At 35.7% G+C, this 27,789-nt stretch overlaps 1 protein-coding gene across 19 annotated transcripts in view; it reads right to left on the bottom strand.

Moving 5' to 3' along the window:
- NRXN1 (neurexin 1) overlaps window positions 1-27,789 on the bottom strand; it is a 633,366-nt gene that overhangs the window by 379,054 nt on the left and 226,523 nt on the right. For all 19 annotated transcript variants that reach the window (XM_052667052.1, XM_052667120.1, XM_052667663.1 and 16 more), the window contains 2 exons: window positions 14,672-15,110; window positions 5,571-5,954 (listed from right to left, as the gene is read on the bottom strand). In XM_052667052.1, coding sequence (XP_052523012.1) covers window positions 5,571-5,954; window positions 14,672-15,110 — 823 coding nt within the window. The remainder of the gene's footprint in view (window positions 1-5,570; window positions 5,955-14,671; window positions 15,111-27,789) is intronic.

Below are 27,789 nucleotides of genomic sequence, written 5' to 3'. Positions count from 1 at the left end.
AGTGGTCTTCCAAGTTCAAGAAAGACAGGGAACTTCTAGAGAGAGTCCAGCAGAGGGCAACAAAGATGATGGGGGCCTAGAGCATCTTCCTTATAAGGAAAGGCTAAGAGACCTGGGGGTGTTTAGCCTGTAGAAGAAATTCAGTTGAGAGAGGATCTTATCAATGCTTATAACTATCTAGAGGGTGGGAGTCAAGTGGGTGTGACAAGGCTGTTTTCAGTGGTTCCAAGCAACAAAACAAGGGGCAGTGGACAGAAACTGGAATATAGGAAGTTCTATATGAACACGAGGGCTGAAGAACACTGGAACAAGTTGCCCAGTGGGGTTGTAGAGTCTCCTTCTCAGGAGATAGTCAAAACCCAACTAGACGCTTTCTTGTACAACCTTCTAGGCAACTGCTTTAGCAGAGGAGTTGCACTAAATGATCTCCAGAGGTCCCTTAGAACCCCTAGGAACTAATAGTAAATATGAGACCTTTGATAGCACAGTGAGTTTCCTCTTCCCTTACTGCTGTTTTCTAATTCATTGAGGGCAAGCCTTGATGGCACGTACCATCTTAATGCTTCCCATTCAGTTTGGTTTGTTTTTTGGATAGTGATAAAAATTAGTTTAAATATAAAACAAAATATGCTTGTTTTGAATCTCCTCTTATAATGAGAGCTTTTGTTTTAGTTAACACAACTGTTTCCATCCCACAGTACTTCAGCTGTGCAGAATGGATTGTTAATTTGTAAGGTCTGTTCAATAAGATGATGATGATGATCTGAATGTGTGGAGGCAGCAAGCGTTACACACCAGCTGTGCAAACCTCATGGGAACATTAAATCTACAAATTTGTATTCATTTTTGGACAGACTAATTCCTATAGCATTGTGCACCTCATCTTTAAGCTCTACACTGCTAGGTCATCTCGTCTAAAGATTGACAGTCTTTTTCTCTTTTGCTTAGCTTCATCTAGTTATTAAATGCTACCAGAGCAGAATTCTAGCTCAGCGTCCTATGAGCTTTTTTATCTGTTGAAAGAGTCAGAGCCTCAACACCAAGGAATAGTAATTTTACTATCGTGTCAGTATTTGAAGCATGACATTAAAAAGGAAAATATTAAAAAAACGTTATTGAACTTTATCAACAGTAAATTTGCTGACCAGTTTCTGGGCAGCAAATAAGTACATACCAATGCATGCACTTTCTTCTTATTCACAAGAAATGAACTGTAACATGATTCACAGACTGATAAAAAATATTTTATGCATTCTTTCTGCAATATATTTATAAGCCTCACATTAGAAACCTTTCCTACTTCTGTGCTAAAAGAACAGGAGGATTCTCCTCTCCCTTTTTTCTTTCAGTTCGCTTCTGATTAAAATCTCCAGGGCTGGATTCTCTTCTTGGCTATGTAGATAATATCTACATCAGTGTCATGCCAATCACCAAGGATGCACTAGCATCCTCTTGAGAGGAGATTCAGGATCCTCATTTTCCACTTGAGATTACTTAAATCACTGAAGAGACTGATACATCCACTCTTTAGGAAATTTTCCCACCCTCAGAAATGCTCTGAAATATTTACTGGGAGAAATGACTTTGTGAAGAGATACTATTTTTCAATTCATAGTCTGTTTAAAGTGTATGGACCAGGAATTTGAATTTCAGTGTTCTTGCTCTTAAGCTTTACAGTCAAGTTTACATTGTTTTTAACATGATGAAGAGATGCTTACTGCACTTACATTAATAAATAAAAAAGGATCTTGTTTCCTTTGGACCTCTAAAGTCCTAAAACAGAACAATTAACTTTTTCCCACTTTCTCAGATTTAAAGTGTCTGAAAATGCAAAGACTGTTCAGTAGCCCACACAGCCATTTTCAAAGATGCAGCCACCTCTGGTGTGGGCTGTCAAATCACACACAAAATTTGCCTTGAGGTGACAGAAGTCACAGTCCAGAGAAAGTTTGTGACCAATCTGGAACATCGCTAATCAGCCATTCAGCTGTTTTCTCTGACCCTCTTTTATTCATCAGTAAAGTTACAGCAACAAAACTCTGTCCTGAAACATAGATATAATTTCAATCCAGTACATTCTGTAAGCATATTCAAATATATCACTGACTACTGATGCAAACTTTGTTTTGTTTTGGGGTTCTTTTTTATTTTTTTTCTTTTATTTACTTGCATACTGTCATGGTTTTGTGTTTTTTGGTTTTCAGTATTCATAACATCTTGTAGTGCAGTGGGAGTTAAAGTGTCAATGCTCCAATTCCAGGTACCTATCCCTATACATTACAGAAGTCATGGGATCTGGCCCTTCCAAGTGGGGCAGTCTCATACTGCCTAGCAGTGGGTGCTGGAGGGTGCTTTCCGAGCTGTTCCAAGCTTTTCAGTTTTGACTCAGTCTCAGGAAATCTCTCTCTCTCCTATCTTATTTGATTTATTACTTTCAATTTCAATTAGATTGTATTATATTGTGTTATCTTGCATTCCGATATCATATTTAGTAAAATAACTTTTCCTCCATAGATTGTTGCAGCTATTTTTTCCTTTCTTCCTTCCCATTTTGTGGGGGAGGGGGAGGGCTGCCAGAGTCCTAATGCCCCCCTGTCACAGGCATAGATTGACCTAGTTAACTCCGTGACACGTACTCAGCCCTCAGCTAACTATTGTTCCTGTGTTATCTATTGCAGCTTTAGTCCACCTGGGCCCAATGCTTGAGCTTTAGGAAAATCAACAAGAGGAACCTTTCCATCTATCTGACAGAAACAACACCTGATATGCTGTTAATTCCTCAATAATCCATAAACAAAAGGGGAAATGATTCATCCCAATTCCTACAGTGGTATTTATTTCAGGACTGAGGTCCTAAGCTACACAGTAAAGGTGCTAGATGTTAAACATACAGGACTAGAGTTAATCTGAATCAGAGATAGAACCACTGTAATAACATTTTGAAGACAACAAATGATTCTTCATAAAAATCTATCATCATATCATTTTTTTTTTTAAATTTAAATCATCCATAGATAGAGCAAAGAGATTAAAGAGATTTATTTAATTGATATGCATGGCATATATGTATTTATTGTGTATGCAGATGTTTTGCATGCACAATATCTACATGCACACAGACACTAATTTAAATATACTTTCTCCTCATAATTTCACTTGGGTAAATCTCTGAAGACATACCTTTTCCTTAACACTGAATTTACTCTTGCACACCATTCCTAGCTGTTCTGTCTAAAAGTACACATTTACAAAAGGCAGACACAGACGGTGGTCCACAATGGAAATAAGATAAGAAGCTAAATTATATTGCTCTGACAGCTGTCCATCCATCTGCCATAGATTCCATAATCTACTAAGGCCAATCTACAGATTATGCACACGTTTAAGTTTACTACAAATCTCACATAACATCAAGAATAACTTGTAAAAGGATTAAAAAATATATACAGGGATACAAGAATATTCATTTTATGTATGCAGAAATTAGATTTGAACTTTAAGGTTTGCACACCAAAATAATTTCAGATGTTGCATTATACAGGATACATTCACATGAGGATGCTAGTACTCGCACTTTGGGTGAAATAGTATAAAAAAATAAATGGCTATATATTAAATGGTTAGTTACATCAGTCTACTGCAGAAATATTAATCATGTAACCTATAGTATCCCAGTTTTTAATCTCTAATACTTTAGTCTAACAATTGCCTTTCATGTAGAGCTGTATTGTTGAAATGAACACGTTCCTATTTGGCTTAAATTAGTTTGAACAATCATCACTGTGTTATTTACATCACAAATACAATAGTTTATCAGTTATTGCACATGGGTAGCAGTTATAATAACTTGGTGTGGTAGGATGCCAGCACATCGCTTTCACAATCCCAAAAGCTATAATCGCATTAATGCATAACCATTTGGGATACGAATATTTCTGGAACGAGGTCTCCTTTCAGTGTGGTTTCCTCTGGATGCCCAAGAAGAGTAGGAAACGATCACATATTGTCTGAACTGCCACACAAGACTTCTTTTGGACAAGAACCAAACACTATTGCAGAGAAGCCAATTATACCATTCTAATATCACCATACCCACCAGGGGAATACGCTGAGAAATCAAGCTTTATCTTGGAAGATGTCTGATAATAAAATACAGGAAATAAAAGAGACTAAAATTTTTTTTACATAAAATCTTACATTAAAATTTTACATTACCACCTGTCAAATAAAGTTACAGGAAATTGCTACAAAGTCCTTCACAAATCTGCATGCTTTTTTGTTGCTCTTGTTCATTTCTTTTTTTTTAAAATGCATCCTAGCTGTCCAGTTGAAAAGATTCAATCCCTATTTTTACTTCTGCCATATGTAATAACAGAATTTTGCCACAGGGTGGTACACCAGACATATTTAACTGAAGGCTTTTATAATCCATCAGACATCTCGGTTATGCCCTCTGCCAGCTTTACTCCACCAGTAAAGCAACAATCTGGAGACATCAAAATAACTGGCCAAGAGCCAAGGTCTTATATATTCGAAAAACAAGAAAAAGACAACACTGAGAATCTACTAGCAAATGCTAATAATGTGATGGTATTAATTCTGTGTAAATGCATGCATGTATTTGCATGCAACTTAAACACCAGGTTTTTATTTTTAAATGATGCAGTTTTGATTCATCTTCTTACTTATTACTAGATGGACATAACTTGTCAGTCAGTAATCTTGAAATTTAGATTTGAGGTGGAAGAAAAGCTATGCCAGTTGTAGCATAAGATTTTATAAAAATAAAAATTCTGCCATTCAAATATTTCTTATTCCAGCTGGAATACAAATAAACACCAAAAATATTAATTATACATTTCTATTCTACTTGCATTCAAATCTTATGCTAGCACACTCTATATCTTTAATTACAGAGTTTTTTCCTATAAGCCATCAAACCTCAGCTTCTGCCTTCCTTTTCATTATCTGCCTTTCCAGTTAAATAAATGAGGTCTATCAACTTTACATTTACCTTTTCTACAAAATTAAGCAAATTAAGATGAGTAGAAACAATTTCCTTGGGAACTAGGAACTTCAGAAAAATGTCAATTAAGAAATATAGATTTCTATATAGATTCTTTTGCTTTGATTCATGGCTGAAGTTCTGGTTATGAAGTTAAGAGATACTGTGGAATTTAAAAATAAATTTAATTACACAGTGGTATTGACATAAAGGAGCAGAGAATGAGACCTCAGTTTGGAACAGAAATGTGTATTTAGTAATGCAGTAATAACTGAAATTACTTTTGCAAAACTTTTCATAACTCATCAATGCACAATGAAAAAAAGGAGAGGCAATTTCCAAGAGACATTTAGCAGCTATCAACTCTCTGTCAAGGTCAACCAGTACCTACACAACTTGAAGTCAATGCAGGTCTCTCCTAGAGTGTTACTTCTTCCAGAGCAGGGCTCTGTCTCCATCAAATGAAATGAAAGAGACTTCTGCCTTACAAGAATCAGTGATGATTTACCATTTTAATAATTGCATATGCATTAAAGTAGAAACGCAGTCATCTCAAGAAACTTACCTCTTTCACAAGATCTGCCAAGGTACCCTGTCCCAGAGCAATCACAAACGTATCTGTTCCACCCATCCCTGCATACACCATTGTTTTTACAGGGATTGCTAAGGCATGGCTTTGCAGTTTCTCTCGAGCACGAGGGTTTTACTCCAGCTGTACTTTGAATTTCAGCCATCTGTCGAATGTCTTTGCTCTGACCATCAATAAATAAATCTCTAATGCAGCCGACGTATCCATAATTGAGAAGTGCTGTCCACACCTCTGTTGGGAAGACCAGGCCTGCTTTATTTTCTGGTAAGCCTCCAAGATACAAGTCATCATCCAAGTCAAGGATTTCACTTTCCCCTGGTGCAGTATATGGTGTACGTAACGTGTTCACAGATATGGTTCCTGAGAAGAAATGAAAACAAAATGTAAAATTTTCAAGACATTTAAGGATCTTGGTACTGTTGTTTATCTCATTAATCTAAGCATTGCATTAATTCCTGGCAAATATCCATAGATGTATATAGGGATACATAAGCTTTCTATATAATTACAAAATAATAGATACATTTATAGCATTCCTGCATGCTCATGTCAGATAGAAGTCAAAATCTCCTTACCAATCTTGAGGGAGCAGGAGGAATGCATTTCAGACTTATTTGCAGATATACCCTGGCTTGTGCAAGGAAAAACTCTTCACTGCCTCTCAGGTGATTCAGAGCACTGAGGTTGAGTTTTCATTGATAGGTTGCAAACTGAGAGGCAAATCTGCCTTTGGTTTGAATCCAAAGACACAGCATTTTTAAAGAGGACTTTGAGAAAGACTTTTTATTTCTTTTCTCCATTAAGTGCAGGAGAAAAATACTCGTCAGCTGCCAGGCAGGCAATCATTAAGAAGATAGCGATGTGCTCCTAGAGGGAAAAATCAATGCCTCTGACACTTACCTCAAAATGCGTGCATGTTACAAAGAGAGGGAGAGAGGAAGTATATAGAATCTGAGGAAATCAGAAATCTTTTCTGTTTAAGTTAAAAAAATAAACAAATAAAGGCTAAAATAAAATTCCGCTTCTACAAAATATCTGAACAAAGACAGCAGAGATTTTCTTATGTGTAAAATAATGAAAAAAACAGATAATCAGCTGTAAAGATCCTCTGTAAAGAAGCTGTATTTTCAAAAATAATAAGGGTATCAACTTTTTCAACTAGGCAGAATAGGCAGAAACCCCAATTTAGTGCATGGAATGAGAGAGCACACTTATGCCAATCACGTTTTATGTACTAGGTTTACAAAATCAGTTGAAAAAGGAATCCTTATGCAGATGCTCACATAAGTACCTCCTCACAATTCTATAACAGTGCAGAAACAAACAAAATATAAACCAAAACACTATGTACACTATTAGGTGAATACAATGGACCAGTCACAGCGAGTAAGTGGACTTACCCACTGGACACACTTTTAAATATTTAATGATAAGACACTCAGGAATCACATCTCCCACAGAGTATTGATCATACGTACATACGCAAAAATTATCTTTCCACAGTTAATAATATAGAGATTTCAGAAGATAACACTGATTATCAAATATGCCTTCACTGTGTCAAGCGTGGTGAGTGAATATAATAAATTTGGAATTTTAAGAGCATAAATCCTAAAATGAAAGTTTTAAGCAAGCAGAGAGGTCTAACAAGATGACAACTCTCTAACATGGATACAATTTTAAAATCTGGCTTCTTCTCCTGCAATGGAGTCCTGTGGGAGCTATATATTTTGCTTCTTTTGTTGGTTTGACAGCCTGCCTTCAAGAGTAAGGACAGAATGAATACCTAAACAGTTTGGACATTTAGTTAAACCTCTTGGGGCAGAACTCTCATGAGGCTTGCCTCCCACATGAGGCTTGTGATGTATAGATTTTAGAAAGGCTAGATACTGCTACAATCTCCTTAGTATCCAAAGGGACTGAAAAAGAGAAAACAAACATTTGCGCAGCTTTCTGCATTTTTATATGCATGTTTGAAGAATGTTTGAGTATACTCTCAGTTTTCCCTTTTAATGTATTATCATAATCACAAAGTGAAATTTCAGTGTTAGTTGTAAAAACCAAGCTTATTGAACCAAGGTTCTGTGGTTTTTTTTACTCTCCCTAGACCTCCAATTTTTAAAATCTGTAGGACAATTGTGTTACGTTACAAAAATTTTTAGTCCAGCTGAGATTCTTAAAGCAAAATTTGGCATGCCTGTAGAATAGACCATTTCTCCTTTAAAAAAGCTAAAGATGCTCACAATACTTCTCACTGCTACTGCTGCTTATTTTCACCTGTTTCTGCTCAGGCAAATTTAAGACCAAGTACTTTAAATCTATGTTCACACATCACTTGAATCCACACAAATTCAGTGAGCTGCAGAACTCCAAATATGTACAATCTCCAGCCACAAGCTCATCCAATTGCATAGTGCTACTTTCTACTAGTGACCACATCTAGCTTTTTCAAGCTATCCATGATGCTAGAAGATACCTTGGGCACCACTGCTATAAAATAAACAATCTTGATGCATTCCAATAAACAGTAAGAGAAAAGCAAATCTGAGACAATGTAGCTGAGGTTCAAAATGTGATGTGAACAATAAGCGTTCCTACAAAACAGATTCCCAAATCGTAGGCTACTGCTGTACCCTGATGACTGTAAATTACAGCTAAGCAGAAAAACTTTGTTGTTATCTTATAAGGATTACACTAGAGAAAGCTCACGTTGTATTTTGAATAGATAGCAACAACGTATAAAAGAAACAAACCTCTCCTCTCCTGAAGAAAAAATATCACATACTCTTGGGAGAAGACTTCAAAATCAGTGTAAACATGGCATCTACCCATGACCACGAGTAGAATAATAAATTAAGAAATAAATCTTCTGGAGACCTTTTATTATGTTCTGGAAGGCCTCAGAATACGTCACCTGGTTGGACCATCTCAAATTTACTGCTGGACATTTCAACAACCGCTGATGTACTGCACAAGTGACTTGTTGAGACAACTGTTACTTTTATTTCCTTGAACCCTTTTTGTTAAGAGCTAAACTAAGTCAAGAAGCACCTGCAGCTGATTCAAAACTTGTGAAACTTGCTCTGCCTCAGTTGTCACAGAGGAGCTTGACCAAAATATCATATAGCACACTGACTAAAACAAAACCTATAACTACAATACAAATAGCTTTAATCTAGCTAACAGCAAGAAACTCATACCTAAACACCAAGAGTTTCACAGTACCAGTTAACTAGCATCTTGGTTTCTAGCTGAACTTCTAAACAGCATGAGCAGGCAGCCATACAACCATCACCGCTATTGGTATCCAACAGCACAGTTTATAGATAATATTGATAAGGAATACAAATTTTATCCACTAGTTGGTTTGTAAAAGTGAGTGGAAAAAAAAAAGACACGTTAAGAAGAATGGAAAAATACTCCCAAATACAATACAAAAGTTACATGTGCTTTATTGTGTTTTTATTGTTGTTGTTGTTGTTCTTGGGTTTTGTGGTGTTAATTTTTTTTAATATCCTGAACTAAAATGCAAAAATCAAGTTCATAATGCTTCAGCATATACAAAATAAGTAGAGGATCTTTGAACTCTTGAATCCACAGTGCATCCAGAACCGTGGCACACTGTGACAGAGTAGCTGAATGGTTTTGTTTTGTTTTTTTAAAGACTGACATCTCACTTTATAGAAGTTTTCCAAATTCTACCAAAATCCATCTCAGTGTGGACCATACAACAACACTGAATGATTCCCACAGAATCCTGAGATAAGAAGACACACAAACATACACTCTTTGCTGCATTTCAGTCCAAGCTTCTCTGGGGAACATACAGAGATGAATAACATTTGCACTGTCAAAGCACCATTGTACAGAAAGCCATATGGATGTTTCCACTTATAATTGTGAAATGAGCTCACTTTTCAGAAAAGCAGAAAGAAGGGAAGCTAATGGAATAGACAAAGGCCTTATGGTGTTAACACAAGAGCAGGTTAATAACTTGTTCTATAAAGATAATTCAGTGTCAATTCATCTCTCACCAGAATCGTTTAGTTGTAGAAGAGAGATAAGAATGGGGCATATATAGTTTTACAAAATAACTTAAAACAACAGAATATGACGAAGAGCCTCTCCATGGAAAGAGAAAACTATTACCTTAAATCATAATATCTCTGTATTAAGAGCTATCATTTTTGTTACATATTCGCAAAGCACCTAGCATAATGGCAATCATAACCAGTAGTGATACTGTACTATTTCTTTAAAAGGAGCAACACCAAGGTAAAAATTTGTGCCAGGAAATAGGAAGTCTCTGTGCATAAGTATTTTTTGTGTGTTTTTTTGTTGTTGTTGTTGTTGCTGTTTGTTTTTTAATGCTGAAGGTGGAAAATAATATTTCTGCCAAAAAAGCAAAGAAAAAAAGCTAATAGCATTTGATTTGCTTGAAAGAAGGAAAAAGGGGAAGATTCTGTGAAGACGGTAAGGTGTTGGGTGTTATTTAGTCCCCAGATTCATGAAATAATGGACTCTGAAGCCAGGTATAATGCCCTATCCTCTAGAAGTTGTAGATAAATTAATGGCCCTTACAACGACCTACAGCTGAAACGATTCTACAGTATTTCACCTAAGAGCAAAATGCAATTCAAACATTTAGAATCATCTTTGTATATTGCACACACACACCTAAAAAAAAAATAACAAGATTGTGATTTCCAGCAAGAGCTGCTTACTTACAAAGAGTAACTGATTAACAGGCAGTTCTTCAAAAAGGAAAAATCAACAACATAAGGAAGTAACAATGTAAAAGTAAGCAAACTTGGAAATATATTGGGAGGTATAGTGAAGATTATCTTACCATTCTACTAATCACGGGTCAGGTTTACCTAGAACTCTGAATATGATGCAGATCAGCTGAGAAGGCTGCAGAAGGTGGCAATGAAAATGGTCAAAGGCTACAGAACATGATACATAGGGACAGTGAGTGGAAGTTGTGCCTTAATCTCTAAAGGAAACTGAAGGCTAGCGTAACAACAGCATCGAATCATAAAAAGTAGATCTACACCATACAAAAAAAGTCACTGTGTTAGGCCTGCTGTGAACAAGGACATTACCAACAATTTGTGTTTTTTCATACGTGGAAAGATTCATCTTGGATGGAATGGGAAGGTTGTACAGTGTTCACTGACGGAGATAACAATTATCTGTCAAGACTGACGCAGTCCCATTATTACTGTGGTTGTTGAAGGGTTTAAACAGAGGACGTCTCAGAGGATCACTGTTTTTTCTTTTTTTTCTTTTTTCTTTTTTTTTACTATGAGCTTACAGATGACTGAAAAGCAGTAAGACAATCGTTGGATCAAATGTGAGGTAAACCCAGTGTCCCAAATATGCTAACTATTAGCACTTATTGAAATCTGGCATTTCTTAGAACGCTGGAAAGATAGGGAGGAAGGACAGCAAAGAAACGTATGTGTGAAAAAAAGAACTCCCAACAACAATACACATAATTGATGTCTACAATGTACGACTTAGAGATATTAATTACATCCAAGCTCTAATTTCGTACTCTAGAGATAATGTCTGGTATTTAAACTGTAACTCTAACTTTACTTCAAATTTTCAGAGATTTCTTAACCCTTACATGCTACTTATTCATGAGTGTGTTCTGATACGCTTTTACATTGCTATACACGGTTGGACATTGACCAGAATGGTAAGTTTCTTTTCTGATTTCACTGTGTAATGATGATTTCCCAAGGATATATGGCAGTTTAGTAAAAAAGTATGTAAGGGTTATCCTTGAGTATGGCAAATGTGGCAAAGTCTACGGAAATTTTAAACAATACTCAAACCTCAGAATCCACTTACTAGCCTAATTTAAACTACCACAGAAAACAGCAAAGACCTTCACAGCTGTTTCATGGTTTTAGCTTTTTTTTTCTTCTTTAACTGCAGAGTTGACATTACTGTTAACAGCAGAACAGAAAAACATTTCCCTTAGGTATGAGTTAATGAGCGTCTTCAATCATATTCATTATCTCAGCAATTTAGTTTTTCATAAGTGCGTGTATAAGGAACTAAAACATTTCTAAATCATGTCTCACCAGTTCTGATCAGCTTAAAAAAATGATCAGCTATTCTGATCTCCATGCTTACCTCGTCTGGTCTATTTAGTTACCTTTCAGATGCATGAAACACTTGTCTTTGCATATTAAGAAATGGTGAAAAAAAAAAAAACCTAAGAGAAGAGTATGGTTTTCTAGAAACACTTCACACATTGTGTGCTAAAGCATAACACAGTATCTGTCATGAGGACTGCGACCACAGCATGCAGCCAAGTCATGGCACAAAAGAAGCAGCTGTGATGTTACTGTCCTTCGCAGAAAATCAGACATGAGTGCTGGGAGGAACCCATCTTACATGGCAGGATGTAACACAGGTTGTGTCCTGTGCTGCATACAGGCTGCTGGTCAAAGTGTGTTCCTTTTTCCTCAGTTGCATATCTAGCAAAAGAGGCGGACTTGCTTAACATTGGGCTCAGAAATCGCTGTTCCAAAAACCTGCTTTTCATGTAAGGAAGCACTCAGAGAAGGACTTACAGGAAGCATGGCGGGATTCTGCAGGGTCACGACAAAGTCTGTAGTATAGAGTAGATGCTCCTTGTGACTAAGAGTCCAGAAGAGAGCAAAGAATGAAAACTAAATTGAGTACTTGCTGATCCAGCTAATGCTAAAGTCAAGGAAATCAGCAAAGCTCCTTGAGAAATGTCACAGCTTTCTATTATCTGAGGGAGTCACTATGCATTTGATTTGAAGGCTGGGAGTAAAAGGCTGCAAAACATCAAACTTCACTTGGGAAAAAAAAAAAAAAAAAAAAAAAAAAGATTATTTGAGCTATTTATTGATCAGCAGGAGAATCTCTTCCTTTCTATTTGAAAGGCTGGAAGTATTTTATCAGCAGCAACAAGAAAGCTTAGAAGAAGCTGAGTTGTTTTTTTTTTTAATATATACCATATATTCATTCACTTATATGAAAATCTGAATGTAAGTAAATGAAAGTGATCGTATTCATATGATTGGATTCATATTTGGATTGGGATGGAGAAAAGAAATGAAAAAGCTTCCTGGAATATTAAGAGGAATTTTATTATTCAACGAAAAAGACATAGGAGATGTACATGCATAAGTCATGAAGAAATAATTTGAACATATCAATATAATTTGTTTCAATCAGAAAAATGCAACATGTAGTACGTTGATTATTTTTATCATCAGGCAGTAATTTAACTTGGTTAAATCTGATGGTTTAAGATACTGGTCTGGCAGTATTTTCATTAAGAATAATAACAGCTTGCCACTGTTATCTGTCACACTGTAAAATGTTATTGTATGTATTTAAAATTACAGAACGCTTTTGATGACTGGTTCAGATTTTAGATAAAAATTCAAATACCGGTCAATAAGTTCACATATTTATTCAGTATTCCTGGTAATAATTCCACGTGTAAGGGCAAGTAGGTGATATGATGATTTGAATGAGTAGCATGGTAAATAAAGTTTGCCTATCCAGGCTATTTATTCATCAGTTGGATTATTTTTTCTTACACATAGATATTTGACTACTTATAATTCTACTTAAAGATAAGACAAAAATCTGATTTTTAAGTGACTATTACTTCCTAAAATTATTATGCATTCTTGCCAAATTCCTCCAACAGTTCTAATAATTTAAATAAAACCGATCCTAAAATCTCTTAATGGCAGTCATGAGCTACAGTATTTAGCTAAGCAGAAATGCAGAACATTTCTTCAAATATGGCTTAGAATATAAGAATAAACTTTGCTTTAAGAAGACTCACAGAAGCACATTATTACAGGATTTATATCTCATACGAATCACTGAAACAGCACTGAAGGAGGAAGCCTGAAATGAAGGCTGTAGTGTAAATAATGTAATCACTGGATACTCAATCACAATTGAGGTTTTTGAGATTTATTTTTTGTTTTTTACCTCTAGGAAAACAAAAACCTAACCAACATGTAATCAGAAAATCAGGCTCTATACAACTTAAATTTCAAGCTCCAAAACCAGGAATCAAATCAGTATTTTTAACAGTTCTATAGTAGGTTGAATGATTGAATTTGGTCAGCCTTTAGCATGGATTTGACTGAAATCTTCAGTTTAAAACTACACTTAAATTTGCTTAATTTGTTTATATTTAGAAAGTCACTTAAAAAAATGAGTGTTTCAAGGATAAAGATTCAAAAATCAATTAAAAATGCAAATCAGTCAGAAGGAGTCATCAGGATGTAGTGGGGAAAAGCCACAAAAAACAAAAGAGACAGGGAAGTTTACTTTTGCAACATGCAATTTCAGAGTGTATATAAACTTCAGGTAGAATACTGATCTTGATCAGAAAATTCTTTGATGATCTAAATAACAGGCTCGGTATATCTCTCCCCAAAAAAACCTGATAAATCCTGGCACGTTGCTCAGGCCAATATATATACACTCAATATCAGATGTAGCATCAACACAAGAACAGCCATTTAAAGACATTACAAGCTGGGACAAATTTTAGTATCATTAGGAACAGTTTAAAGTTTTGTTTTTAGCATTTCTGGGGAGATCATTTCTCAAGTTAAATACTATAGAATACAAACCATACTGATATAACTCTAGTTTATGCTGGTATGTATTGTCAGCCACCTATTAGCATACTATTTAATTTTGATGAAGTTTGCTGATATGAATGGAAGGTCTATGCTGTTTCTAAGGGCAGATAATTCCCAATTTGGCAGATTCCTTACAGTAATTCTTTTTTGCTTGATTTTTTATCTTGAAACTTACCACTCTGGCTATTTGGTTTACTTGCAAGTTTAAATATTTGATTACCCAATGAACGTTAATATAAGATATGTTACTCTGGAAGTCATTATATTCCGGTACCTGACACTAATGACTGTTTATATTTCCTTCGCTTTTCAGACAATGTGCAACTTTGTATATAGCACTATATATAGCCAGCATTCTGTCAGATATAACAAGAAAAGACCTAATGAATATTAAAATGGAAGACTTACCTGACCGTCCATCCCTTTGAAAGTCCACATGGTACCATTCACCATCATTCACCTTCTTCTGCAACGCTTTTATTTTTATAGTACCTGATCCCATGTCTAACAGCAGGTAGAGGTGGCCATCAAGCATCTCAATGGCAAAAAAGTCAACTTTCACCATCTGTGGGTGTTTGGCATCCTTTTGGTGCCTTGGCTTTCCATGACTGAAAAGAATCAAACCATTTGGCTCAGTTGTACGAAAGTCAAATGATATTGAGCCTGTTTTCTTGGCATTCCACTTTGGCAAAGAAATGAAAGACTCTGGTGTTTCAAATGTGATCGGATCTAAGGTTGCAACATTCTCACATTTAAACGCTACTACCCCATGAATCTTCATCTTAGGATCTCCTTGCTTGGCAAGTCGAGATAACTCCAACCTGACATCATTATTTTTATATACAACCTGCAAGAAAAGTAGAAAAATTACCAAGAGAGATTGGAGCACTTTAATCAAACATATATAATCCTGAAACATTTATTATTTAATGATTAATAATGGCATACAGGTTGCTCCAAAAGTAATGCTTCCTATTTATTTCCAAGGAAACAACAACAGATACAAAGAATAAAATAACACCATTTGATAGAGCAAATTGTCATCTACATTAGTTTTCAACATTGTCATCACCATTAGCTAATTTGTGCAGGTGAGCTGAATGAGATGTTCTTCCTTTTGTGACATTACAGCTGCATGGCCATCTTAAAAGTGGCCTATCTTTCATGTTGCTGTTGCCATTGCTGAAAAACAGCAATCCCTACTACCATACCAACATAACAGAATAGGAGGCATTATTCTGGGGGCAGCTTTCATATCTAAATGCAGTAATATATATACACAAACACACGCACAAAATAACTATTTTTATTGACTAATGATTTAATAATGGTTTTCATTAAACCAAACAAAATTGTTCTAAAAAAAAAAAAAAAAAAAAAACAACACCCTTAAGAGTTAATTCAAGCAATCTGAATGAATCTGCATATAACTCATACTATCAGTTACAAATTAGCTTGTGTAGCCTTCATTCTTAAAAGCTTTCTTTGCAGTCATTCCACTCTGTTTGAGAAATATTAGATTTCTTGTTCCTCCAAACCCTCTGTCACTGTCTTAACTCTTCTGTTCATGTACAGAAAATGCACCAAGGTCAGAAACTTTACAATTTAACATCTTTTCAGTTTGTCCTTGGGGCTGAGGAACAGTAGCATCCATGAATATCATGAAGCCATAAACAGAGAAAAATGTATCATACAGATCAAAAAAGAAAAAAAACAAAACCAACAACAATAGAAAAAAATGGGACCATCTCTGAGCCAGTTCAGTTGGACAAAAGATAAAAACACAAGTATTTTCCTGACTGTACAGTTTTATCTGAAAAATGAAAGACAGTATTAGTTTTAAATCCAATTGACCCCCACAACAAATGTTTTTGCCTCAAGTTGCATTTTTACTCTGTCCTGAGAAACTTGACACAATAATTACACAATATTCAAGTCTTCATTAGTATACTCTGAAATTGCCTCAATTTCTAGGTTGTCAAGGATAAAAGGACCGTTTAAATGAAGCTCTCCAATCACAGAGGTAGCACGACTACTTTGTCAGTATTCTTCCTTATTCAATAAATGATTTACCTATGCTAAAAAACGACTGGAGGGCTGAATACGACTATATGGTGACACAAGCTAAAACATTCACCCCTGCTTCTAAGGTTACACCTCCGCTAGCAAGCAGTTTAGAACAAAAGCAACAGTTCAGGAAATAAGTTGTGTTCAGGATTCTTCATCTACAACCATACATCGATCTGAACATGATCACGTCTGGCATCTTATTCAGTGCTGCAATTCTACAATGTATTCTGAAGCTGTCTGAAAGACCAGTTGCTGGTTTAGACCTTAGAGTGTGTTTGATGAATACTTAGGTTTCAGAGGAAATAAATCTCTGGCCTAACTCTGAAATCCAGTAAGCAAGCAAAGTGGAAGACCTACAGTAAGTACAAGAGACAAGTATGCACAACAGAACTGTGCTACTGTTACAAATAAAAACCCTAGCATACATGCAACATAAGATAGTATACCCCACAAGGAACAGTTGTTAGTGAAAAATGCTAATCATAATATATACTAAAAATATGGTTGATAAATCACAAACTGTTTAATCTGAGAATTAAGTTCTTTCAAATTATGTCATTATGATTCCATGATTATCAACCAAGTAACATAAACTAGCAGAGCTATTCTATACATATCCTAAAATCTAAGAAATAAGGCCATTTTTACATTTTATTTCAGGGTTTAATTCTAACACTGTTGCTCTCCATGGAGCTGTATATTTCCAAAGATGACAAATAACCCTCATTTGTGGCTTCCTGATAGCAGGAAGAATACTCTGCCACTGGGAGGCAGATAATGTATTGCCCGCCTTGAGTGAATGCATAATAACTGTGTGCAGTTTGATTAACTTGTAATCTCAGAGAATAACGATACACACATTATCAAGAAATCCTGGAGTACCTCAGAGATCACAGCTTACTCAAAGCAACTTAGAAGATCTAAAAATATTAAAGAATAAGCATGCACAAGTCATCTCCTATTAGGAGAACCTTCTGTTTTAAGAGTGATGAGAGCCAAAAGGCAGAAGAATGCTGCAAGAAGCTAGTAGACTGGCAGGCAAAATTACTTAGTGATATTTGATCTTAAAAGACATTCACCTGATCACTTCCTACGGTAACAGAGGTTTTGCAAAGCGTTCATCTCATCCAAAGAAGTCATAAGAAATCTTTCTATAATGTGCTGAAGATCATTACAGTCACACTGAAGGATGTGGTAAAAAGGAGGAACAAATGGGTTCTCATTAGAACTAAATCATGGTGTTGACAATGAAAGTAATTAAGGCAACAAAGAACATGAAGAGAAAATATTCTTTAATTGTCATCCAAACAAAGGCAGGTAAAAAAATAACAGAAACAAATGAGAAAAAGAATTGCTTGTTTATGGGCATAAATTCAAACTGTTTGCTCTTACTGAAAGCTGATCAACTGAATAATAAAAGATGGTAGTTAATACAACTCAGAAAACCTGAACTGAAAAGAGGAGAGCTAAGCTTTACTTTGTGTCTAAAATGGTTCTATTGGCTTTGAAATCCTTAGAATATTAATTTTAGTCTCATGAAATAGACAATATGGAACTGAAATATCATGGATATTTATTAAAACAAGAATATAAACAATAATTAAAGACCACAACTGAAATAAATTGTTAATTCAGTTGGCATTTGAAAGTCTTATTCCTGGTGCTACACTGAAGTTTGTATCTCTCCCCTGCACTTCCTGTTCATAGAGGATGCACTCACCCGTCCTTGAAGCTAAACAAAAAGGGGGAAAAAAAAAAACAAAACAACAACACAGCATGTTCACAAACAAAAAATAGTCATTGGAAGTGTGGAAAAGAACTGACAATACAGAACAATTATGTGTTAATTATGGCTGGTAGTAAAACTACCAATTATGGCTAATATCTGCTTTACGACTCATGCAGGTATATATGCTTTAGGACTCTAGGGCACAAGTGAATTCAATTTGGAAATGTAGGCCTCATTTTTTATTTTTTTGAGGATTTTTTCTTTCCTTCTCAGTACACATAAGGATAAAAATGTTCTTAATAGTGCAGATATTATCCAATGCTAATTACACTCAAGATACCCTTCGTATTCTTCAATGTTAGCTATGTAGATTATCCCTCAAAGATAAGAATCCACAGTTAAGCCAAGTGAATGTGATTTGTAAAGGAGAAATATCTTTGAGACACAATCAACTTCACTCTTCTTGGTACGTTTGCAGTTTTTCTGTGCTTCTCTAGGATCTATTGGGCTGCCCCTGGTAAATAGCTTCCTTACTCTCATGCTCTAATACCTAAGTTTAAACAACATAATTTTCCTACGCATGAACCTGCAAGCCCTAAAGGAGTTGTACTGTGCTATTAAAAGCTCCATGAATTTTTCTTTCACTGAATGTATTAACTCCTTCTAATATTAAGTAAGGGACAAGACCCTGGTCTTTAAAATATCTAATAACCTAGTTCTTGGAAACTACAAAAGGTCACTTAAACTCCCAAGATAAAAGGAGCAGTGAACAATTTCACTTGTTACTTGCAACAGAAAAATCCAAAGTAAGGAATAGAACTGTTTTCCAGAAGAGAAGGGACATATGTAGCAATTCACATCAAGATGAAAGCACCCTCTATCATCAAGGCCAACCGCACACCAGATAACATGATGTGACGTAGCTGAGTCTCACCAAATAAATCCAGCTAAGAAACAGCAAATATTAACTTAAACTCAGCACTCTCTTTAACATGGCCTCTGGACATCTTGGCACACAAGCAGAATTAATTCATCTTTTCCAAAGATATATAATTTATAGGTAACCAGGGCCTTAACAAGCAAAGAACTCTAGGGAAGAAATTAAGAATTGACTGCAAATTTTGCCAGAGGTCATGGTGTCTTCATCAACAAAAAAACGGAGTATAGCAGCCAATAAAAATATATTCTTAAGTTGGTAACCTATAACTGTATGAAAGACTTTGAGAAAAGGTGAAGGAGAAAACTAGTAATGTCTCTAATATCAGCAGTACATCCTAAACACACAAACAATTGGTAGTTTTACTACCAGATGAGAAGAGCAGACATAATAAAAATGTTAGTATGAATAAAACCTTATCAGTTCTCTTTAATTTCCTTATCTTATTCCATGAAATTTAAAACCAGGAAAAATGAAAAGAATGAAGATTTTGACACCACTCCCAACACAGAGTCCAAACTTTTCCATACCAAGGATTTCCTTTGTATTCTTCACATCAAATATTATCAGTGAAGAAACAGCATTACTCTAAAATAAATGTTTCACAAGACTGACCATTATGTTAGTAACAAGCCTCCTTCCAATCACTGCAATTTAAAAACCTTTGAACTACAGTGAAGGATTTCTTTTTCCAAATTATTTATATTATGAAAGCAAAACAGGGTCTCAAGGAAGCAAGTCACATTGTCTCATTTGTAACATCTAAGTTTCCTCAGAATAATAAAATCAAACAGCAGTTTAGGATAGCAGTTTAGTTACGAGAAGCCTATTTACTTAAAAGGGAGGTGAAGAAAAAATACATTTCTAAATGCTATTTGAATGAATCCATGCTCTAAATCTGTTGGTTGGTTTTTTTTGTTTGTTTGTTTTAAGTGCAACAGAAGTATTTATGTTACCATAGAGCAGTACTTTTGTACTTTCATGAAACCTGTACCATCTGGTTGGTTACTACAACTTCACCGCAAACAGTGGCAATTAATTCTCGAAAATGGAGACCCATATGATCCAAAATGGCTCAGGTAGGTCCAGACAACTGTTTTATGCTGTCCAGTGAAGTCAGCAGGAGATAATTTACTGATGTCAGAAACTATAGCAATAGAATTACAGTAACTGAAGCCTGAGGCATTTTTATCAGCCTGCTTAGAATTTCCTAGTCCCTAGAATTTCCCTACTCCATTGAGAACTACCTTGTGCATACAGCATCACATTCTTCAGAAATGCAAAATGCAAAGCTAACCATTGAGAGCTTTCACGTATTTTTTGGTATTTACTGAAAGGTTTTGAGCAACTCCATGAATGTCAGCCTCTCAGAGGATAGCTGTCATTTTGCTAATATGCCTCAATTCATTTCCAACTTACAAAACAAATATAGCAAGCATTACAATAGCAACAGATTATTTATGTAAAACTTAAGGAGTCCTACTTCAAAGGCTTGCAATGGACTGCACTTCTGAATGTAATATGAATGAAACCATCTATACAAGCCTCTACGTTTATGAATCTTTGTATACCTACTTTGTCTTCTGAGACAGAGAAAAGATTAGTAGGTATAATGAAATAGTATCTCCAAGGAAATAATTGATTAATTCTCAGATGAAGTGGCTTGACTTTTTCTGGAGTGGATGTGTGTGTGGTGGTCAAGGCTTGGGGGCTGGGTGAGACATTTTGGAAGTGGTTCATTTAGATCACCAAACCAAAAATAAACATCTAGTTGGAGGTAAGCCCCAGGAGAACAGGATATGGTTCTGTACTGTAGATACCTACACGACTGAAGGAAATGGAAATACATGCATTTTGTTGCATCATTTTAGGTAACTGATATGATCTGGGAAACTGCTCTGCAACTTCCAGCTCAAAGAAAGTGCCAATATAATGGAGCTAGAAAAAAGAAAACAAACAACAACACACAACAAGAACACGTGCAATGATCAACTACAGTGCTCCAAATTCCATGAAATATATATTTAGGAGATCCACATTAATTTCCTGTCTCTTTTTCTTGTTTACTCTTGAGCATTCAAAATGATGGAGCAGAAGCACTCCACATGCCTTCTGATAAAAATCACACTTGGTTCCTCGATGACGACAGAAGAAGAAACCCAGGTGTAAGCTACTGATTGCCCAAGTCTAAAGGAGCACTGAACACAGCTTCAGTTATCAAACTATGAAAAATAAAATAGTACTTCATTATTGGAAACATGAAAATCAGCTGTATTAGGCCTGCCCCTGCTAAGGGCGGTGGCTTTTTCAAAATACAAAACATTTTTTCAAAGCTCACACGTTATTCATATGACATGATCATATACTTTGTTTTGGTTTATAGCTTTAGATATAAAAAGAAAAAAAAATTAAATGGCACATACTATCCGCAGAATATTTTGCCCTAAAAGGTGGAAATAATAAAAGAGTAATTAGAATAACACTTGCTGTTAGAAGTCAGAGATAGTAAATCCAGAGATTTGAGTTTAACCTGGATCTGAATGCTTCCCAGACAGCTTAACCTCTCTTTGCTTCCCTATAAAATGGGTATGCTACTTTCTCACATGCTAGAAACTTGTAAGAAGGCTGAAGTTTGCAACATCAGCATCTGTCAGGTAGAACCTGACTGAAGATGAGTAATATTTATTCAAATTTCCTACAGGAAACATTCTTCCCATTTTCTGCTTAAGGACCACAGGGATCACTGTGACCAAAGAGTATGATATTCTAACTTTCTAGCATGCAACTACAGACTATACAGTATGTTGGCCATTTAAATGGAAAAATAAAACGTGCTCAATCAGTTCAGAAACTACACTCAATAAAAGCTAAGCTTGAATATTACTTGTCTCAAGGACAACAAAACAATGTATTATGCTTTGCCATGATGGGTTAATGACACATTCAAGGTCTAACTAGAGATAGTAATGATGTGATGATGTGGCTCCTCTTAAGCATTACAAGATATATTGCATAGACTTCTGTTCACAGGAAACAGACATACCTAGTGCACACAATAAATATGTTTCTTAAAACTGTGTGTTATCATATCCCTGCAAATTCTAGGTAGGCAATTTGGCACCAAAACAAAATGGACAAGCTAGAATAATTATATGGAATTCCAACATGAAATCAACAGGACACATGAAAATCAGCTACTGCCCCCAAACAATGGTGTTAAAAGAACGTAAAGAATGGAGCAACAAATAGCTTACAATTTAGTAAAGGGAAGATATCAATTATTTTAAGGCAATCAAAAATGTGGCAATAGGTACACACAATCATAGAAATGAATCCAGTATTACTGGAAATGGAATTAAAGTAAGGAAAACATACTGAGCTTACAGCTATGAAAAACTACCTATTTGCTTTGCTTAAGATTCACTGGAAAAATCACCTCTTTCATGCATCAGTCACTTGTTACCACAATTAATACAACGGTGAGAGCTGATTTTGTAGCTCTACTGGTCTCTTCTGCTGGAGCTACAAACACTGACTTCAGAACTGTTCGGTTCTTTTCTTCTCTGCTTTGACAGTCTGAATAGAGACATCTAAGGAGTGTGCCAGAGAAAGCTTTATATATTGCTTCCATGGAGAGAGAAGTTATTGTTGTATCGTTTAACATGTTATATTAGCAGAAATTTGAAAATCAACATTTTTTTTAAACAACCTAGATAACAGGATTGTTGTTAAATTTTTTCAGCCTGCTGTGGACACAAGGCTTTTGAAAATCCTTTTTTTTCTCTCTTCAATAGACTGTTTTGTTATTCCCTGTATGCCCTGCTGTCTGCTGCCAGGCTGCTAAATGTTTCTGACTGTGGTTGCTGTGTTCTCTGTTTTCAAGAAATTGGTTCAAGGTTTCTGTTCATCCCCCACCCGCCTTTTTTATTTTAATTGCCCATGGCAAAGATTCATAGAAATTTCTTGGCAACATCTAAATTGCAGAATTCAGGAACAAGTTGGTTCCACAGAATTTCTATTAGCTCCCAAGCAGGAACAAAGCTTCCAACAAGACATAAGTCACAAATTAAAACCAACAGAAACAAAAAATAACCAAAAGGAAAACAAAACGTATTATTTGAAGCAAAAACAGCTTCACATTAATACCTTAAATAACACTTAAGGAAGAAAACAAACAATATACTACATTCAGTGACTGGAAAACTAAAGGGATACAGGAAACCCACTTGTGCTGAATTTCTGCTTTTTCCTCCCTTTTGTGTCTCATTGCATCTATAATAAAGGTTAATTCTGCATTAAATACAAAAAAACACTATTTTTTCTTTCCGCATTACACTCACACACAGCTAAGCTCCACCACGCCACTCTCACCTTCCTCTTATTCAATAGTACATGGAAGAAAAAATGGGAGGAAAAAAGAGTTTCTGAGTTAAGCAGCAGCTCAATTAATCGGATAGGGAAAAAAAAAATAAAGCAAAGGCAAAGAATTATTCTCTACATCTCATCAGCAATTAATGTTCAACCACTTTTCAGGAAGCAGGGAGTCAACAAAACTACCTTTAATTAGGCTATCTCCTCCAAGGACGAAAAATGGCCACAAAAAGAGCAGAAGAATGAGTCTCAAACTGAATACAAAAGGCAACATGGACCCTACACAGAATCCAAGTTTGGGAGGTCAGTGATCTGTAGATACAGAGCAACAAAAAGTCTACGAGAAAAAAGAAATAAGTGACAAATACAGGTAACCCTACAAGTCATCAAATACCTGAAGGAAATATTTCATATTAGCCATGTTTTCAGACATTTATAAAAGCAAGTGAGTGTAGTCTGCAATTTTATGTAGAACATCAGTTCTGCACATCCTTTGGTGAAATTAGGGGTTTATTCTACTCATTACTGGCTTTCTTTCAGCCTCTTTCATCAGCACATTAGTAACTGCCAACTGATGTCTCTCAGCCTTCTTACTTCTCCAGAATAATAAATTCTCAACTGGCTTTTTCCTCTCATTCTCTCACACTCGTGTGGCTGCTCTTGTATCTAGCTGAATAGCTAGCTCTTGGCTGTGGCTTTTTCTGGCTGCTTTCCCTTTTGGACTCATTTGCTCCATTTCCTGATTCCTGGTTTGAAAGAACCTTCTGTCCCACTGCTGGGCAAATAGCCCTCTAATGTTGGGCTGAAATGCCATGGCTATTGTATAAACTCACAGCTAGACTCCACGTAGATAGTGTTCTTCCTTTCTGCTTTGTTGGCTTGCTATTCATTCAGTAAAGATGGCTACTGGCTGACCAGCTATAGAAACTTTCATTTTCCCATTCTGGCTGCTAGCACAGTACCTAACTAGGTTGCAGCTCCCCAGTTTCTGTTTGTGATACCAAAACAAAAACAGTTTATGGAGATACTGGTTACATTCTGTCTTAACATGACAGCTAGATAGTCTTAAAACAAAATCTCCAGCCACAGCAGTAACTTTCGTCTCTTTTCACATCCAAATTCCTGAAAGATATCTAGAAAAATTGTTCCTTACTTTCACCTGCCTGCTCCTTCAAATCCTTACAGTTTTGTTTTTTTAAAAACTTTATTTTACACTTTTCAATAGTATAAATTCTGAAAAACTCATTACTTTGGCGTTTCCAAGCACACTGCCTTCTCAAATACAAGTGAGAATTAGAAGCTAAAATTTCTGTAGTACTTATGCTGAGTAGGAGGAAAATTGGGACTCTTCCATTCCAAATACTGATCTGTATGTATGACTAAAAGCAATTTATAAATTTTCAAGAAAAAGATGAGCTTGATTCATGAGATATTTTTAAGGCATCTCTTTTATCTTCATGGCATCTCTAATTATCACCTACCTATGAGCCATGTTATTTTAGCTGTTCTCTTTATGAGGGAGTGCAATGTAACGGCAAGGGGGAATAGCTTTAAATTAAAAGAGGGAAGATTTAGTTTAGATGTTAGGAAGAAATTCTTCACTCAGAGGTTGGTGAAGCTCTTGCACTGCTGCCCAGATCTGTGGGTGCCCCATCCCTAGAGATGCCCAAGGCCAGATTGGATGGACCCTGGACAACCCTGAGCTGGTGGGGAGCAGCTCAGCCCATGGCAGGGATTGGGGCTCAGTGGGGTTTTAAGGACCTTCCAACCCAGGCCATTTTGTGGTTCTATGAAAATAAATTTGCTGAACCAAGTCATTTATCCTAATAATAGTAAAGAACAGGGATGCATTACTTGATGTCCAAGACGTGGCACATTCCTGCAGCGAGAGAATAAACCTGAGTATGCATACTGAAGTAAGATGATTCTGACAGGTAGCCTCCAAACCTGTGATTTTGGTGTCAGCTTAGTGCTGACATTTAGTGCTGAAATTCCCATTCAGTTCTGTACTGAGTCTTCAGCCTCAAGCTAAATCAATTATTTTGACAGATCATCAGTAAAAACATACAATACTCTATCAAACTTTGTCTAAAAACATTGAACAAGAACAGCTTGCCAAATAAAATGAACTAACAACTAGTACCTACACAAGGTATTCACTGGTTATTAGTATCTACTATAAACATAAAATGTTATCAATGTACAGATCTGCAAATAAAATGAGTTTCCTAAAATATTTTTTGCTAACGAATGTATCTCACAATAAACACACCTCATAGCATTTATTTGGACAATACCTATGAAGAAAGCTAATTCTTAGTAAAGGGTAGACAGTGCAAGTAAACATTTCTCATTTCCCCATGAACTGAATGTTTCAGCAATGTTCTGACACTTGTTTTTAGCTTTAAAATGTTCTTATTTTTTCAAATTTCAAATAAACTGTTCAACTTTAAAGAGCCTTTTAATATCAAGTACATTTTGATATATCATGTCAAAAGAGTGGGAGGAAAAAATCAGTATTTTCTCAGGCAAAAATCACTTTCTAACTATTTTCAACAAAACATATCAACGGGCATGCCACACAATAAATGCACTGAATTAAGCATAAATGAAAAATCATTCAAGAGTACACCAGGCTTTTAGTAGCCCCACCTATCCTACTAAATGTTCTTTGTATTCATCTCTGTACGACTATATTCAGAAGAAAAAAGACGAATTCAAAGCTAGTCAAAGATTCATAGCATGCATTTTCTTTAGAAAAGTCTGCCAAAATTAGGCTCATGATTGTACTATCAGTTGTGCAGTTTCAATCCCTCTGAAGTCACTATTTACTAGTTAAAGACTATGAAACCCTGATAGATCCAAGACTGATTCAGAATTGAGATATTAATTATGCCTAATAGAAAACTTTAAAATGAATTCAGAATAGGCACACTCCAAAATAAATATATTTGGAGAAAATATCAAGTGATCAGACAGTTTTAAAACAATGGAAAACTGTCTAAGGTGTTAGTCTTAACACAAGCCAATAAACACCATCAAGTAATGAGACTAAGCCTTACCACATCACCTGTGCGATCTTGTCAGAAAACAAAAGGGCACATCAGGCTTTTATAAACCAAAAGCTGAACTCATCATTCCAGTCTGAAACTGGTTTGACTTTTCAAGAGGTAGTTCTTGAAGACAAAAACTACCAAGAGGCAGACTGGAGGCTCTCTGCTTTAAGAAACAGTAACACAAATAACAAGCTCCTGGAAAATCTGATCTGCTCATGTTATACTCCATTTACGTTCAGCTCCTTTGTATGAGGGTTCTTTTCATGTTGTTGGGCAGACATTCAGAACTGATAAACAGGGGAAGGAACTGTATTAAAAATATGAACAAAAACCCCCTGGCACCTTCTGAGGGCTTCATCTTAAAAGAGAAAGAATTTTCAAAATGTACTCCATTTCTTGTACCACTTTGTTTTTTAGAAACATCTTTAGCGAAGCGAAAGTTACAACCAGCTATGTGTTGAAGAATACTTTTCACAGTTCTCCATCTCGGAGCTCTCAGCACAGTCTCCTAGCTGATTACTGCTAAACATTTTCAAAAGAAAAGCTTGGAATCACAAATCCTTAGCCATCCTTGATATTAATAGTCATTGACTCAACAGACACAGTTTTCATGGCATGATTTTTTTTGTAAGTGAAGTCTATTTTTAAATCTGTCTCATGGGAACGATCAATTTGACAGCTTTCATGCTTCCTAACAGCTTCCTCTATGCTTATAAGTAAAAAGAAGCCAGCAAAGTGATTAACGTGACTTATTTAACCTTGGAATATCTGTTTTTAATCTTTACTTAGCTTAAGTTTGCAATTTATTGCAGATAGTTTCAGTTGGCATCACGAATTATATCACAGGTCACTACGGCTAACCTGTGGTCAAGTTCACAAAACGTTCTAGAACTACTAAATCTGGTCAGATTTTTTTATTTGTTTGTCAGGAAAAAAGCAAATGTGCTCCCATTCATCTCTCCTACTATCATTTAGATGGGACATAACTGTTTCTGAAGTTTTCATACCCATTTTGGTACATCAGCTTTTCACTTCTTGAATAAAGAAAAACAGAACCTGAAAGACAGATCAACCAAAAGTATTTCTACAAACTATTGCAGTGTCAGCTGCCCCCAGTCTTTTTTTCTCTTTTTAAATATACACATGCACAGGTAACATAGGTACATATCAAGAGCTGCAAACATCTGAAAAATCAGTTATGACCTTTTGAATGAACATCTGTTCGAACATACCAGAACATTAAGCTATTCACATAGCTGGCTTAGAAAAAATATTTTTACCTTCCATTTTGATATTTTCCCAATGCTTTAAGTGCGTAGCAAGTATTTTTAATGAAAATGTGGGTAAAATATAAACCTATATT

The sequence above is a fragment of the Tympanuchus pallidicinctus genome, unplaced genomic scaffold (assembly GCF_026119805.1).
Source record: "Tympanuchus pallidicinctus isolate F22 unplaced genomic scaffold, pur_lepc_1.0 scaffold1, whole genome shotgun sequence".
Lineage (NCBI taxonomy): Eukaryota > Metazoa > Chordata > Aves > Galliformes > Phasianidae > Tympanuchus > Tympanuchus pallidicinctus.
This window is presented reverse-complemented; position numbering and strand designations above follow the sequence as displayed.